We start from the raw sequence: 16502 nt of genomic DNA, 5'->3' as shown, positions 1-16502 counted from the left end.
AGAGTTCATGCCAAGCACATGTGATGCACTGGGTTCAATTCTCAGAACCACATAAAAAAATAAAGATACCGTGTACATCTACAACTAAATATATATTTTTTAAAAAAAGATTTAGAAGAATAACTTGAAAAGACTCACCTCTTCATTCTCCACGTTTGGCATTTTTCAGATCTTCTGGTTTCTTGTCCTTAGAGTGCCCAATCTAATGGTAGAGGCAGAAGCAGGGGAGTTACATGACCTTACTTATAAAATAAATAAATAAATATAATTTTTAAGATTTATTTTTAGTACAGGGGATTGAAGATTGAACCAAGGGGTACTTTACCAATGAGCTTTTTACTTTTTTAATTTTATTTTTTGAGAATCTCGATTAGTTGCTGAGGCTGGCCTTGAGCTTTCCACCCTCCTGCCTCAGCCTATGGAGTCCCTGGAATTACGGCATACCATCACACCTGGCCAATCATGTATTTTATTATAAACATGCATCGAAGACCCACTCTGCCAGGCACCGGTAATGCAGCAGTGAGAATAACAGAAAGACACTCTGATGGACAAACAGAATAAAACACTTGGTTTACAAAATGGTGCTAACTATGTACCATGGGGAAACAAAGCTGGGAAGGTTGCAACGTTACACAGACTAAGCAGGGAAGGACTTTGAAGGTGAGTAAAGACGTTATAAAGTAGGGTCACCTGAATAATTAGAGGCAGAGGGAATGAATTCAAGAGCAATGAAGTGGGGGCATGGCTGGAACAGTGTAGCCAGAAGAGAGAGTGGAGGAGTATTAGAAGATGTAGTCAAAAGAAACAAAAATTCAGGTAAGAGGTATGGGGAGCAGCATCGCTAGGCCCCTGTAAGAATTTTGGTTTTTTTTCTTTGAATGAAAATGGAAGCCATTGAGGCCTTTAAGCAGGGAGGTTACATGACCTTAGTTAAATTTTATACGTTATCTCCGGGGCCTCTAGGGAACCCACAGCAGGCAGGCCCACTCTGCCTGTGGGTTAGGGAAGGCGTCCTGGAAGAATGACTTATAAGAACCAATGGGTGTTGGCCAGGGGATAAGATGAAGAGGCATGCTTCAGCGGGAGAACAGCTCCGCACTCTCCGGGAATTGGTAGAAGGACAAAGGTCCGAAGGATCAGCAGTGGTTAGAGGTTAAACCAGAGAGGCCCCAGACTCGACTCAGGTATGAGACCGGGCAGGCGGAGAGACGCTAAAAGCCCGAGTATCTCCTGAGGAAGGCGCCGGAGCCTACCCGGAGGCGCGCGACTACAACCACCACAATGCTTAGCGCCAGTCGTCCGCCGTCGCCACGCTCGAGACGAGTGGCTCAGCAGCTCAGGGCCCGGCGTGGAGTCACGGGGTCCCGGGGCGTCACGTGGGCGCGTCAGGTGATGCTGCGGGGCGGGCGGACAGACTGCGGGGCGGACGGTGGACGCAGGGACGCGGTTTAGCTCTGGCCCCACCGTTCCGACCCCTGCTGTCGTTGCCGCCATGACGGGGCTAGCGCTGCTCTACTCCGGGGTCTTCGTGGCCTTCTGGGCCTGCACGCTCGTCGTGGGTGAGGCCGGGCCCAGGAGGGCGGGGGCAGCGTCCTGGCCGAGCTGGCGGGGCTGGAGTCCCGCGGGGAAAGGGGGTTGCCTGCCAGCAATACCAGGCCCCAGCGCGGCTTTCTGCCCCCGGCGCCAGGTCTTGCCTCTAGCCTGTTGGGGCCTCTGAACGCGACAGAGGAGGCCAGGGCTCCCGCTGCTTATGAGGGGCGCCGGCGGCGGTAGTTGGGGGCCGCGAGAGCAGTGCTAGCTCTATCCTGTCAGTCCTGCCATCACTCATGTTTCACTCCTGTCTTCATAATCTTGCTCCCTACCGACCAGTGTGGGTTGTGAGCCGGCTGCTCCGGTTCCTCTTTTCCCATCCTTTGCCCTCCCCCACCCACAGCTTGTTGGGTAAACAGCGGCTCGACTGGGCCGGCGGGATCCGGACGGGCCCGGACGGAGCACCTGCTCCTTCCCTTTCTCCAGGGCGTTCTGGCCTGCCCGGGCGTGTCTGGAGGGTCTTGGGGCTTGGTGTCATTGAGGGAGATGTTACGAGGGAGTGGCAGAAAATGGAGGCCTGAGCGGAGGTATCTGGTTCACTTGGCGGCTTGAGGACTCTCCCTTGACTCTGATGTAGGTTGCGGGTCAGCTGGGCAGTACTTCTGTAGGTTGGGGAGCTTCTCTCTAGAGAGCAGCCCCTAACCCTTTTTTCTCGCTACTGCAGGGATCTGCTACACCATTTTTGACTTGGGCTTCCGCTTTGATGTGGCATGGTAAGGGAGGGCAGGAAGAGAATTCCACTAGGAGCTGCTGCTTTCTTCTGTGATGGGAGCCCCTGCCCCACGTCACCCCAAGCTGCTGGGGGCATGGATCATGGGAGATATTTAGTCTGTTGTTGCAGTATCTAGGACTGGTGGAGTTGGAGGGGAGTGGGAGGCTAAGGGTTTTGTGCCCCCTTTCCTAACAGAGCTGAACTGCTTTCTTCCTTGTTTCTACACCAGGTTCCTGACTGAGACTTCCCCCTTCATGTGGTCGAACCTGGGCATTGGCCTAGCAATCTCCCTGTCTGTGGTTGGGGCAGCCTGGTGAATATTGGGATAGTGGGACTGTGGGGAGGCACTGAGTCATGGCAGGTGGTGTCATGGGGTTTTAGTCATCCTGGGGGCAGTGACAGCTTGGCCTGTGCTCACCAGTTTCTTATCCTTTCACCAGGGGCATCTATATTACAGGCTCCTCCATCATTGGGGGAGGGGTGAAGGCCCCCAGAATCAAGACCAAGAACCTGGTCAGGTAAGTGTAAAGACCAGTGGTTGTCAGATCCAGCTGTGGAAGGGCTGCCTGCCTCTTGATAGGGTGAGATATGAGATGAGGAAAGGCTGCTGGGGACTTTTGGGGGAGGAAAGTTGTTTTCTTTCTCATCTTCTTCTCTTGTTCACTTCCTGTCCCTACTTTTGCCATTTACCACTTCCAGCATCATCTTCTGTGAGGCTGTGGCTATCTACGGCATCATCATGGCAATTGTCATTAGCAACATGGCTGAGGTAAGGAAGATTGGGGTGGGGCAGGCATCCATTCCAGTGTGTTACCCACATTGCATAGAGATAGGGAATGGGATGCGTGATGGGTGGTTTCTGATTACTTTTTTGCCCTCTTCAGCCTTTCAGTGCCACTGACCCTCAGGCCATTGGTCATCGAAACTACCATGCAGGTAGGTGGGTGTGTAAATATGCAAAGCAGGGGCTTCACAGCTGCTCCCTGCTTCCTACCTCCCAGCTTGGATTTCTCCTTTTTATATTCTCTCAGTTACTTTGGCCTGCTCATCAGGGATAGGGTGGGAATTGGTCCCGTTAGCCCTTCATCTTCACCCATTTCTGGCTTGGTCTCATTGAGCCCTTTTCTGTTCCCCAGGCTATTCCATGTTTGGGGCTGGTCTCACAGTGGGTCTGTCTAACCTCTTCTGTGGAGTCTGCGTGGGCATCGTGGGCAGTGGGGCCGCCCTGGCTGACGCTCAGAACCCCAGTCTCTTTGTAAAGATTCTCATCGTGGAAATATTTGGAAGTGCCATCGGCCTCTTTGGGGTCATCGTCGCAATCCTTCAGGTGCTGAATCCCCTTAGGGAGCCTCTGTGTCCTTGTCTTCAACTCATCCTTACCCTCCTAAAGAGCTTCCTTTTCTACCCACGGGACTGTAGAATTCTTGGGTAGCTTCCACTCCACCATGCGGTCAGCGCAATGGTTTCATTAATGAGGTTCTTGGCATAAAAGTTAGCTAGCAAAGATCGAAATAAAACACACAGACTCAGTTACCTTTTTCTATGACCATGTCCGAGACGGCTCCCCTCTCTGGTTCTTTTTTTTTTTTTTTTAAAGAGAGTGGGAGAGAGAGAGAATTTTTTAATATTTATTTTTTAGTTCTCAGCGGACACAACATCTTTGTTTGTATGTGGTGCTGAGGATCGAACCCGGGCCGCACGCATGCCAGGCGAGCGCGCTACCGCTTGAGCCACATCCCCAGCTCCCCCTCTCTGGTTCTTACCTCTAACCGTCCGGTAGGGCAGCAAGGATTACTCAGGGCTAGCAGGAGAGAGAGAGAGGGAGCATGCCAGGGAGTAGCCTTTTATTGGGGAACAAGAAATTCAGGGGAGAATTCCATCCAATGAAGGTTGAAGGGGGGGGCCGCACTCCAAGGTCAGGGTCAGTGATTGGGCCCCGAGGTCAGTGGTCAGTCACACCCCCACACGGACGGGTTCTCTCATCAGGAGAGGGCCGGGAAAGTTCTGACACAGCCAGAACGCCTCAGACCCAAACCGGGAGTCACCCAGTCACGTGTGAGAATGGCTCCCCACATTCCACCACCTCATTCCTATCTCCTATCTCCTCTTTTAAGGCTTTAAAAATTTTTTTCCTACTTTTTTTGTTGCTTTATATGTGTATATCTCTCATTTATCTGTTACTTGGTTTATCTGTCATCCTCTTGCTGTCTACTGTCTCTAGAAATATAGATGATGTCTTTGTGGTCTGGACCATGCTGGGATCTTGTCAGTGTCTATCAGTCTGGCTTGATGTGTTTGTCTCTCTCAGGGCCTAAGTATGTCTCTGTCTGTGACAGCATGTCTAAAACATGTCTTTTTTGTTTCATACTGTGGGTTTATGACTAAGGATCAGCCTCAGTGTATAAATGTGACTGGAGGTGCTTGACTGGGTTGACTCTTGGTGACTGGCACTGTTCATATGCTTCTTCTCTCCAGCTGTTGTCCTATAGCCTAACTCTGTTTGTCTCCAATCATTTATTTGTCACAGTGCATCTATCCTGATCTGGTCATCCATCTTTTATTTATTTATTTATTTTAGTTGTGGATGGACACAGTACCTTTATTTTATTTGTGTATTTTTATGTGGTGCTGGGGATCGAACCCAGTGCCTCACACGTGCTAGGCAAGTGCTCAACCACTGAGCCATAACCCTGGCCCCCTGGTTATTCATCTTTTGTGATATGTCCACCCAGACATGGGTTTGCTGGGTCTGATCTTGTCATTAGTCATTCTCTTACCTATTCCTTTGTCCCTACCTAACTTCTGTTCTTCTTTTGCAGACCTCCAGAGTGAAGATGGGTGACTAGGTGATCTGTGTGGGTGGGACCGTGCCCTACTCTTATTTATTGCTGGTTTTCCTGGGACAGCTGGAGCTGTGCCCCGTAGCCTTTCAGGGGGCTTGGTGTTCAGGGCCCTCCCTGCACTCCTCTTGCTGTCTGTTGACTTGGAGGCACTGCAGTCCAGGCTGAATCCTCAGTATGGGCAGTGGGCTACTGATGGCGACTCTGCAGCTGTGCACCTGTACCCCCCATCTCCATCCCCAACCCATCTTCCCAATGTTTGTGAAATAAACGTGGTATATGTCTGGGTCAGTGCCTCCGTTGACCTCTTGCGCCACCATTCACAGAGGAAGGGTAAAGGGCTTATGTGCCTCAACCTCATGCCAACTTTCTAGCTCTGTACATGCCTCTGCCCTAAACAGTTGGCTCCTGGGTGGAGAGAGAGAATGCTGAGTTAAGGGCTCTTTAGCCCCTGAAAATATTTGTTGAAGGAATGACTGAATCTAGAACATGAGCCCCTTGGTGATTTTGTGCCTGGGATCTTCCCAGTCCCATGTCCTTGGGTCCCTGTCCACTAGGCCCAAGTTGTATGGCCTAACCTCAGGCATGTCACCCTCTGCACCTTTGCCTCTGATAGTTCTGCCCCTGCATCCATCTTCTCTCAATAACCTCTACTCTGTTCCACATTCTTAGGGTCTTGCCCAGCTCTGCTCACTCCTGTCTAATCTCTAAATTGCTCCTAACCTTACCCAACTGCTTGGTACCCTAAAAGCCCCAGCCATTTCCAATCCATACCTTTCAAGGTCCCGACAAACACAAACCCCCTGTACTTTAGCCGACTTTTAATGATGCTCTCCAGGAAGAGTTGACAAATTTCCTAGACCCCTGCGTGAGTTGGCCCACTCGCCAGACCAGGCTTAAAGGGCTTGGCCAGTCTGCACCCTTCCCTGTTCAACTTCTAAACCAAGCCCTTGGAGGAGCCTGACAGATTTCCCGGTGCCCCTCCCAGGTCCTAGGCCTCCACGTCGCCCAGCTGGGCCGCGCTCGGCCGCTGGCAGGCGCCGGAGCGGCGCGCGGCGCGTGCGGGCGCGCTGGAGGCAGGGGCCGCGGTGACGCGCGCGCGGACGCGCCGGCCGTGCTTGCCCCTCCGAGGCGCCGTAGCGCGGGAGGGAGGCGGAGGCTCTGTGGTCCGCCGGTCCGCCGGTCCGTGGGTCTTCCCGGCCGCCCGGCCCCGCCCTGCCCCCCGGGGCGGCTCGGCTCCATGGCCCGCGGCAGCGGTGGCGGCGGCGGGAGGCGGCGGGGCCGGGCAATGGGGGACGGAGCCGACCGCAGCTGCCGGAGCCGGGAGCCCTGCCCGAGCTGGAGCGGCGTCCCCTGCTGAGCCCCGAGCTCCGGGTGAGATGAGGGCGCGCGCGGCCCCCCACCCAGGGCCCCAAGATTTCAGACCCGGCCCCGTGAGGGGCTGCCCGAGCGCGGCCCCAGATCCCAACCCTAGAGTGGGTGAGCGCGAGGCGCTGGCGGGCAGCCCCCTGCCTGGCTTCACCCCACCCCACCCCCAACCCTGGGCTCCTCCGCCCGCCCCCAGCCAGCCTCCCTCATTGTCCTCGCTCGCCCTGGCCTCGTGGCTCGGGGAGGCGCTTCGTTCACGTCTCCTTTGCCTCGGCCTCCGCCTCACTTACAGTCCCCCCACTCCACGCGCCCCCCCAGGCTCCACACCCACCCGGTCTCTGCTGCCTCCCCCGACCCGGGGTGCCACGTGTTCAGCCTCCCAGCCCCGCCCAAACGTACCCCTCAGCTTGGCGGCCAGCTTGACCCAGAACCCTGCTCGGGAGGGAGGGGAGGGAATGCTTGCACGTGGGTCTGGGTGTGAGCTGCCCTGGAGTCTGGATGTATGGCTGTGTAAGTCCGGCAGCAGACGCTTTGTGGGTGAGTTTGGGGCTCTTGGGTTACCGCCACCGGGTGTGTCTGCCACTCTGTATGTAGTTCTCTGTGTGTCTGAGTGTGGGACTTCTGCTGGGTCCAGGCATGTTCCTGCGATTCTATGTATGTGAGTGAGACGCCCTGCTCCCTGAAGCACTACCCAGAGTGGTTGCTGCCTTGTTGGAACCACAGCTGGAGCCATGGCCCAGGAAAGCCCCTCCCCAGAACTGTGCCCATCTCCAGGGCCCAAACATGTCCTCTTCTGGAAATCAGAACCAGCGGTGCTAGGCAGACTCCAGAGCTGGCCTATCTTAAATGAAGGTTATCCCCTGCCCAACCCTGTACTTTGGCCCCTTGCTCTTGTGGGAAGGGATCCCATAAATATCCTGCCCATATTTGGGCCCCCTTGGAATGCTGAGGGCCACTTCCCAGCCTGGTCCCAGTTGGCCTGGCCTGCTTTCCTCTGAGACCTCACCATGGCTCCTGGAAGGACTAAATGAAGTCATGAGTATGAAGTGTTCCTGCATTGTAGCTACTCAGTAAGTGGTCCCCTTCCCCTTCCCCAAACCCTGAGCCCTGGGTTGAGGATGCTGCCCTGTGGGGCATCTGTTCCTTGGGGCACAGGTGCACATACAGGTCTGTAGCTAAATGCATTGTAGCTACTCAGTAAGTGGTCCCCTTCCCCTTCCCCAAACCCTGAGCCCTGGGTTGAGGATGCTACCCTGTGGGGCATCTGTTCCTTGGGGCACAGGTGCACATACAGGTCTGTAGCTAAATGTGTTTCCATGCTTAGGTACAAACTTGTGTAATCAGAGTTCACTGTGTCCACATTCCTGGGAGTACATATGTATAGAGTTGTGCAATAAGGGTGTGTACCTGGGTGTGTATATGTGACAGGACAAGGAGTATAAGTGCAGGTAATTTAGTACTGGGGTGAGCTCTTAGTTGACAGCAGTTGTTGGGGTGATGGCAGGTAGGGTGTGATTCTGTGAGTGACAAGGGTGTGAGCAGGTAAGTGAAGATGTGGATCTCTGAGTGTGAGAAGCTGGGCAGGAGGCCGGTAGGCAGCTTTGCCCATCCTGCCCTGACCTTCGGGGTCTGTTTCTCTCCCTTCCTGTTCAGGCCGGCAGCCGGATGCCCGGGCCCATTGGGCGGGCCGGCGGCCGCCTGCGGGATGAGCAGACTGCTGGGGGGGACGCTGGAGCGCGTCTGCAAGGCTGTGCTCCTTCTCTGCCTGCTGCACTTCCTTGTGGCCGTCATCCTGTACTTTGACGTCTACGCCCAGCATCTGGCCTTCTTCAGCCGCTTCAGTGCCCGTGGCCCCACCCGTGCCCTCCATCTGGCAGCCAGCAGCACCACCAACTGCTCTCGGCCCAACGCCACTGCCCCCAGCTCTGGGCTCCCTGAGGTCCCCAGTGCCCGGCCCGGCCCCACAGTTCCTGTCCTCCCACCCTGTCCTGACCTACCACCTGGTCTTGGTGAGCCTGTTGGGTAGGGCCTGTCTGTAGGGGTGGGATGAGGGTCTTACCAGTGTGACTGGAAGAATGTAGTCCTGACCCAAGGGGATGCCAAGGTCCAAGTCAATTGAAAAAGGGCTATTTCTGGAGTTCATTGCTCACCCCCAGGGGGCTGGTGTCCCTGGATTCTGGCAAAGGCCCTGATTCCTGACACCATCCTGCCTGCAGTGGGCCGACTACTGATTGAGTTCACCTCACCCATGCCCCTGGAGCGGGTGCAGAGGGAGAACCCAGGTGTGCTTCTGGGGGGCCGCTACACACCGCCTGACTGCACCCCAGCCCAGACAGTGGCAGTCATCATCCCCTTTAGACACCGGGAGCATCACCTGCGCTACTGGCTCCACTATCTGCACCCCATCTTGAGGCGGCAGCGGCTACGCTATGGCATCTATGTCATCAATCAGGTGTGCTCTCTGGGGTCCCTGACAAAGGGGCCTGGTCTAGTTTGGGAAGCAATTGTTTAGATGGGTCTTGAGGAATGAATGGGCACTAACCCTCAAGGAACCTACCCACACCTGTGAGTCTGCCTGCTCAGGAGTATGGGGACCCATGTGCCTCTTGGTGCATACATGGGGTTGGGAGTCATCTACAAGTCCTTGTGTGCCAATAATTGTGTGGGTATGTGAAGGGACTTGAGGGTACTTTTGTTAGGGTGCACAGGAAGGTTCATGTGCACGTGAAGGGATATATGCATTTGAATGTTAGTATGCACACTGGTGGATGTGTGGATAGCCTCAGAAGATAACCAGCCCTATTGTCTACCTGGGCAGGCCCTCCTTGCAATAGAGTACATTGACTAGGAGGTGGTTTTGAGGTCACCTAGGAGAGGAAGAGTTAGATACTGAAAGAGGGATAAAACCTAGAGCTGTTGGAGGCAGGTGCTTGCCACAGCTGAGGCCAGGGGGGCTTGGCATAGCATCTAAACCTGTCCTCTTCTGGAAATCAGAAGGGGCCTGTAGGGCTTGCTACTGGGTCTCCGAGAGGATCTGATATAGGCCCTCCCTGCTCTTAGAGAACTCTTAGACTTGGGCATGGATCCCTGTAGACTCCAGAAGGATGATATATGACTAGAGTTGGATCAAGGGGCCACAGTAGCATAGAGGGGCCTTATCTGGCCCTGGGTTTGGGAAGCAATTATTGAAATGAGTCTTTAGGAATGAATAGACTGATGGAGGCACAAGAGGAGGCAAGCAGAGAGACATGGAGGACTCTGTGCTCACCAAGAGAATTGGTCTCTTGTGTTCAAGAACTATTGGCTGAGGTGCAGTGTAATATGTAGACTGGTTAGCAAAGATTAGGTGGAGGAATTGGTGGAAGACAAATCAAGAAGAGTCTTAGGAGGCATATTTAGCAGTTGAATTGCATTCTGAAGGTGATGAGGCACCATTGTTTTAAGGGAAGAATAGTATGTATGTTTACTTCTTAGAAAGATTATTGTGGTTGTACATAGAGAGTGAATGGAAGAAGGAAGTTAGAGGTAGGGTGACCAGTTAGGTAGAGGTTTTGATTGTCAGGACAAAGATGGTGAATGTGTATTTGCGTGGGGCAGTTGCTGTAGGAATGAAGGAGAGATGTCACACAAGTAGTAGAGAGTAAGAAAAGAGAGATATCAAGAAAACACAAGGCTTTCTTCACTGGCTATTGGCCATGTGGATGGCTACACCTGTTAGTGAGATGGGGAACACAGAAGCTGGACCATGTGTTGGGGAGAGGATGACTCTGAATCCCATCTTACCTGTGATGAGTTTGAGAGCCTGGGGGAAGTACAAGAGGAACATTCTGTAGGCAGTTAGACAATGAGTCTGGACCTAGGAGGGAGGTCTGCAGTTGAGAGAGGAATTTGGAAACATGTATGTATGTAGATGGTCCCTAAAACCAACAACATCCAACACACCCACAGAGCATAGGATGTGGGAGGAGAAAGCCAGCACTGCACGGATGGGTGGAGAGAGAGGCTGGCGCAGAGGCTGAGAAGACTGGACAGAGGGTGGCAGGAGAACCAGGAGAGTGGGTATCCCGGAAGCCCAGCAGTCGGTGTCAGGAAGGAAACATGGCAGCTGTGTGAGCACCGTGGGGGAGTAAGGAGGGATGTAGACCAAGAAATGTCCAGTGGATTTAGCAACAAGGTGGGCCCAGCAAGAGCCATTTCAGGGGCATGTTGGGGGCGGAAGCAGATTGCAGTGGGCTGAGAAAGAATTAGATTTGACGAAATAACTGATTGGAGACAACTCTTTTTTTTTTTTTTTTAACTCTGCCAAGAAGGGAAAGGAAAAAGGTAGGGTGGCCTAAAGAGGTTTGATTTTTTTTTTTTTTTTTTCTCTCTCTCTCTCCAGGGAGAGAATTGGGCATATTTATGAGCCATGAGGGAGAAACCGAGGGCTCCTAGGTAGTGAGAGAGGCCAAAAGGAGTGCTTAAGATCCTGGAGAATCTGGACAGTCCTTCCAAGGGCTGGTAGAAGAGAAGGTGTAGGAGAGGGAGGGAAGGGAAAGGGTAGAACTGAGCAGGTTACTGCTTCAGAGGAAAGCAGCTACTGCCCATCAGACTCAGGCTTGGCCTGTATAAAGGAGCCATTGCTTATCTTGTTGGAGAGGAATCCACTCACAGACCCCCTCTCCTAGAGCCCCTAGCTTTGGCTTGAAAAGTCTAGATTGGGACAGGGGCTCATAAGCCAACTCTTCCAGTTGTATTCTCTCCACTTTGTCCAGAATTTGGTGCTTGGGGCTACATGGCCAGGATTCCTGTAACCCCATTTCTCAGGGACCCCCTGGCTCATTGGATGTGATTGCCTATAACCCTCTACTTGTCATTTTGTTTGGTTCTCTCCTGGTCTCAGAGGCTGACCAGGGAGTTGGATGTTGAACAAATGGACAAGAGTGGGCAGGTGCCTAAGGCTGAGTAACTTAGTCCCTGTGGCTTCTGTTTCTTAGACACTGGTCATTTTGAATGCTCATTGTCTCATGTTGTGACTACATGTTCAGAGATAGAGACCAGGGCTGCTCATCTTTGGAATCCCTGCCGGCACAAAGGAGGACACAGGGCATGTTGAAGGAGTGAATGAGATGAGAGCTCTATGTAAAGGTTTAATTGGATGTTAATATAAACAAAGCCCATAAGAAGGAGAATGCAGTGGTACCAGGACCAGGAGGTTTCGTTAGGAGACCCTTTCCAGACATGAGTTGGCAAGCAGAAAAGGGCATTCTAGGCAAGAGGAGCTATTAACCCCAAGGCCTGGAGATGAGACAGAGTCTAGCATGTTCTGTGGCTGCTGAGGGATGTAGTGTGGTTGAGCCTTAGAATCTGAGGGTGGTGGCCAGAGAGAGACTGGAACCAAATCATGAAGGACCTTTGAAGGCCAGATCTAGGGCTTGAAGTTAGATTTGATTCTTAGAGTCTGAGGGACCCATGCAGGGAGAGAAGGTCTGGGGGGCCCCTGGGATTGCTCTGGAAAGTGGTGAAGCAATAGGTATTGCTGTTCCCCCTCCACCCCAGCATGGTGAGGACACCTTCAACCGGGCCAAGCTGCTCAACGTGGGTTTCCTAGAGGCATTGAAGGAGGACGCGGCCTATGACTGCTTCATTTTCAGCGATGTGGACCTGGTCCCCATGGATGATCGCAATCTGTACCGCTGTGGCGACCAGCCCCGCCACTTTGCCATTGCCATGGACAAATTTGGCTTCCGGTGAGGCTCTTTTCTCACCTAGACCTGGACCTCCCCACCCCTACTTCAGTCAAGCCATCACTCCAGCTCCAGTGCCCTGCTAGCCCCTGGCCCAGACCTTTCTGGTTAGGGCAGATCCTCCCTGGGCCCCAGGTCACACATTGTCATTGTCCCTATACCCCAACTCTGGTCCTTTATCTTGAATCCCTTTGTGGCTTTTCCTGACACCTGCCCTCCCATACCATAGGCTGCCCTATGCTGGCTACTTTGGAGGTGTGTCAGGCTTGAGCAAGGCCCAGTTTCTGAGAATCAATGGCTTCCCCAACGAGTACTGGGGCTGGGGTGGCGAGGATGATGACATCTTCAACCGGTGAGTAGGATCGGATAGGGCTGGTAGTAGACTGGGTGGTGAGGGGGTAAGTGCAGATTGGGTGGGGCCCCTTGCCCTCCCAGTGCCTGTTCCAGTGTATCTGTCCCTATCCTCAGGATCTCCCTGACTGGGATGAAGATCTCACGCCCAGACATCCGAATAGGCCGCTACCGTATGATCAAGCACGACCGGGACAAGCATAACGAGCCCAACCCTCAGAGGTGACCCTCCAGCTTCCCTGACCCCAGGTTCCCCTAATCTCTTACTCTTAGAGGTGACCTCCCAATATCTTCAAGTCTTGACCCCAAGTGCCTTTAATCCTTGACCTCCTGGATGTGGCCTCTAAACATCCTTGACCCCAGAGGCTACCAGTCCCTATCCCCTACCCACTAGGTATCTAGCACCCCTAGTTTGATTTATTCAGATGACTAGAAATTAAGCTAGAATTATAACTGAGTCCTTTGCATTTCCATTGGTATATTTGGATACCTCATTTGTACATCATGGGTGACCCCTGCTTATAAGAGAGTGGTATTTGGGGCACAGCTCCTGGGAACCTGACAGTTGCCCCAAACAGGTGGGGTGGGGATTGGAAAGACAATATGAGGCACTGAGATGGGAGGAGGCAGCTCCATCTCATAGGGAGGTAGCCCTTTGTAATATCTGGGGTGGCTGGGAGAAGGGCCTAAAGAGCATGTGGGCTTCCTGATGCTTATCTTCAACTAGTGCCAGATCTTGTGGGGATGGGAATCATACCAAATCCCCATCCTTGTATCCTTCATGAAGCTCATTCTAGGCAAGCAGATAGGCAGTTGTGGCACAAGGTGATGAGGGCAGAAGAGAGAGTGATGGTGGGAGGCTTCTTGGAGGGAGGAGGTAAGGGTAAACTGAAATTTGAAAATAGTTGTTATTTGCTCTTAACGTCACACCTACCTTGGGCATAGTACAGTATTCTCCAGGCTAATGAAGGAAACCATTGTGATAGAAAGGAATTGTATTTGTAAGAGCCTGGAATGTGAACGTGCATGGCATATACCGAGACTAAGAATTTCAACATACCTGAAGGTCAGGAGTAATAGTAGGTAGTGGTTATGCTAGGTGTTTCCAGGTTGGGAGTCTAACTTTTGCCCCAGAGGGTCTGGGGAGCTATAGAAGGGCTTTGAGTGGGGCAGAGGATGGTCAGATTTGTGTTTGGAAGGCTGATTTTTCTGAGCTCAAGGAAGGTAAAGGCTGACCCAGCTGTTGGGTGGAGCTAAAGAGGATGTGGATCAGTCCTGAAGAAATTGACAGAGCCTGAGGGGGCATGCTGGAGCAAGGACCTGTGGGTGTGCTGTCCCCCAGCTTGGACAATAGGGTTTTCCCAGGGTATAGGAACAAGAGAGATGGTTTGCAGCACTGATTCAGGGTTGGAGTTTGGCAGAAGTATGAGGCCATAGAGTCCAATGACCTGATGAAAAAGAAGGTGGTTCAGGTACAAACCATGGTCAGCAGGAAAGGGATGACAGATGGGGAAGAGGAGCTTTAGGAAAGCTAAGGGAAAGGGCACCACCCTGAGAGGTCTAAGAGGGGTCTAAGCTGAGCTCAGAAGGACTGGGAGGATCGAAACAGGGTGAGTATGAGGGTAAGAGAAGAGCTCCAAAAGTCCAATAGGAGCCTTGGTCTTGTTGTGGGAGGAGCTTGTCTGGGTGTCTCATCTATTGCTGATATCTGCTGAGTGTGGAAATGGCTAATTGCAAGAAATTTCTGGGTTAAGGAACTCTAGATAATGGTTCTATCTACCTAGTTGACTTTGCCTCAAATTTAGGAGTTTTCCTGGATTCTTCTTTCCCTCACCCTATGTATTCAAACCCCACAAAACATATTGAACCTGTCTGTTTTCCCCTTTTCTAGCTTTACCCCAATCTCTGATACTGTCAGGATTACTGGACAAGTTTCTCTGCTTCCCCTTTGTTTTTCTGTAGTGTATACCCCCTCCTCCACCTGGCTTAAGAGTCTCTTGGTGACTTCTCACTCACCAAATAAAATATAACTGCTTCCTCTTACTTACAGAGAGACCTGCCCGTATATGCTCTGACCTACAAGGTAATCTATTTTTCCTCTTAGCACACAGGTCTAGCCACACAGCTGTCTAAAACCTTGTTCCCAATTTAGGGGCAGCAGCGCTCTATCTAACCTCTGCCTAGAATGCTCCTCCCCTTACCCTCAGCTCAATGTCACATACTCCTTCAAAGGCAGCCACCTTGTCCCCTTAGCACTCTGAGGTTTTTCTTGCTTGTTACCTGTCTCTGCTAGTGATACAGACTTGCCAGGAAAGGAAAGACCTCATCTGTTATGATCATTGGTGTATCCCTGGTGTTTAGAGCACAACCTAGTACATAGGGAGTGCTCAGCAAGTAGATGGGGGAAGTTGAGTGACTAAAGGATGAGGAATAGAGAGGATGGCATTGGTTTGGGGGTTAAAGATGATACATCTCACACTGGACACATTGCTTTTTGAGATGCTTGTGGGATGCCTCGTCTGTGTCTATAGCTTAGCTTAGAAGGAAGGTCTGGGCTGAGAGATCTGTGAGGCTATCATTTGTTTTCTGACAGAAGGAGTTAAGATCTGTGTTTCAAGAGTAAATGCAAGAGTAAAGGGCTCCAGTGAGTCACCACTGAATGGAGGATGACGACTTGAGCCTTGGCCCCAGAGATTCTATATTATATTGGCAGTTAGCCCTGATCTGGATTCATTTCCATCCTTTAGGTTTACCAAGATTCAAAATACAAAGCTGACCATGAAGCGGGACGGCATCGGGTCTGTGCGGTACCAGGTCTTAGAAGTGTCTCGGCAACCACTCTTCACCAACATTACAGTGGACATTGGGCGCCCTCCATCATGGCCCCCTCGGGGCTGACACTCATGGACAAAGGCTCTTGGTGCCAAGGAATGCCTGTCAGAGGACTGACGTACAGCCTGGCTGGCAGCTGCTGTGTGAGGGACCCCCAGGACTGAGATTGGGCTGTTTTATGAGGGTCTTCAGTAGACCTGCCAGCTGCACCTAGAAGTTTCAGAACCCACTTTGAGGGGCTTCTCGTCTGGGCAGGCCCCTCAAGTGTGGCCCTCTCTGGGGTCAACCCTTCCTACCCAACTTCCCTAGCCCAGCCCCCCTCTCTGTCAGGGTCGGGCCAGCCCCTGCACTGCCTCGCGGAGTGGCCTGGGCTAGGTCACTCCACCTCTCTGTGCCTCAGTTTCCCCCCCTTGAGTCCCCTAGGGCCTGAAAGGGTGGGAGATATGACTAGGGGGCATTGTCTCTTCCAGGGGGAATTCTCAGACTTGGGGATCCCCCATGCTCCCAGGGGAGGGGAAACCTTTTTCATTCAATATTGTAGAGGGCAAGCTTTGGTGCACCCTCTGCTGAGGAGCAGCCCCAGGAGGGGACCAGAGGGGATACTGTGTTGCTGCCTGGGATCTTGGGATTGGCCTTTGCATGGGGGAGTGGGAGGAGCTTGGATCAGTCAGTCTGGTTCCCGCCTCCCTGTCTCAGAGAGGAGGCAGACACCCCAGGGCTCGTGTTTGTACATTGCACAGAAACTTGTGTGGGTGCTTTAGTAAAAAACGTGAATGGAGCAGCACCTTTGTTTGGGGATGGGGATTTGGGTCCCACAATCTAGTTGCTCAGGGTTGTGTTAGGAGGGTACCTGGCCAAGGTAAACGGAGTTTCTTCAAGTGCAGGGACTAACCACATTGCCCTTGACAGAAAAAAGTTTACCTTGTCTCTGCCCCACTGCCCCTGAGTAACATACTCAGTGGGACCAGATTTCCCAGTTGTTTTAACTGCCTAGAGGCGGGAAAGTGCCCGACGAGCTCATAGAACTTGGGGGCGGGTTCTGGGGAGCTTTCTCCCCCAAGCGCCACGCCCGCTATCTCG

At 52.6% G+C, this 16502-nt stretch overlaps 2 protein-coding genes across 5 annotated transcripts; both read left to right on the top strand.

Moving 5' to 3' along the window:
* Positions 1-1375: 1375 nt before the first annotated feature.
* Positions 1376-5433, top strand: Atp6v0b (ATPase H+ transporting V0 subunit b). Of its 3 annotated transcripts, none has more exons than XM_076862847.1 (8): positions 1376-1562; positions 2258-2306; positions 2535-2618; positions 2746-2823; positions 3005-3074; positions 3190-3241; positions 3442-3632; positions 5125-5433. In XM_076862847.1, exons 1-8 carry the CDS (start codon positions 1496-1498, stop codon positions 5149-5151), a joined length of 618 nt encoding a protein of 205 aa, XP_076718962.1. In that variant the 5' UTR covers positions 1376-1495; the 3' UTR covers positions 5152-5433. The 3 variants fall into 3 exon arrangements, with proteins under 3 accessions (XP_076718962.1, XP_076718964.1, XP_076718963.1); XM_076862848.1 differs by lacking the exon at positions 1376-1562 and adding an exon at positions 1611-2166; XM_076862849.1 differs by lacking the exon at positions 2258-2306 and having other exon boundaries at positions 1377-1562.
* Positions 5434-6306: 873 nt separating this feature from the next.
* Positions 6307-16200, top strand: B4galt2 (beta-1,4-galactosyltransferase 2). Of its 2 annotated transcripts, XM_076862844.1 has the most exons (8): positions 6307-6519; positions 7148-7583; positions 8167-8522; positions 8730-8965; positions 12052-12242; positions 12469-12591; positions 12708-12812; positions 15338-16200. In XM_076862844.1, the coding sequence occupies exons 2-8, from the start codon at positions 7456-7458 to the stop codon at positions 15486-15488; spliced, it is 1290 nt and encodes a 429-aa protein (XP_076718959.1). In that variant the 5' UTR covers positions 6307-6519; positions 7148-7455; the 3' UTR covers positions 15489-16200. The 2 variants fall into 2 exon arrangements, with proteins under 2 accessions (XP_076718959.1, XP_076718960.1); XM_076862845.1 differs by lacking the exon at positions 7148-7583.
* The last annotated feature ends 302 nt before the right edge of the window (positions 16201-16502 follow it).

Source organism: Callospermophilus lateralis, chromosome 7, assembly GCF_048772815.1.
Source record: "Callospermophilus lateralis isolate mCalLat2 chromosome 7, mCalLat2.hap1, whole genome shotgun sequence".
Lineage (NCBI taxonomy): Eukaryota > Metazoa > Chordata > Mammalia > Rodentia > Sciuridae > Callospermophilus > Callospermophilus lateralis.
This window is presented reverse-complemented; position numbering and strand designations above follow the sequence as displayed.

Coding starts and splice junctions, on each gene's coding strand:
- Atp6v0b (XM_076862847.1), top strand. CDS start 1,496: ATGACGGGGCTAGCGCTGCTCTACTCCGGGGTCTTCGTGGCCTTCTGG. Junction 1,563..2,257: donor GGCCTGCACGCTCGTCGTGG/GTGAGGCCGGGC, acceptor TCGCTACTGCAG/GGATCTGCTACACCATTTTT. Junction 2,824..3,004: donor AAGACCAAGAACCTGGTCAG/GTAAGTGTAAAG, acceptor TACCACTTCCAG/CATCATCTTCTGTGAGGCTG.
- B4galt2 (XM_076862844.1), top strand. CDS start 7,456: ATGCTGAGGGCCACTTCCCAGCCTGGTCCCAGTTGGCCTGGCCTGCTT. Junction 8,966..12,051: donor GCATCTATGTCATCAATCAG/GTGTGCTCTCTG, acceptor CCTCCACCCCAG/CATGGTGAGGACACCTTCAA. Junction 12,592..12,707: donor GATGATGACATCTTCAACCG/GTGAGTAGGATC, acceptor CCCTATCCTCAG/GATCTCCCTGACTGGGATGA.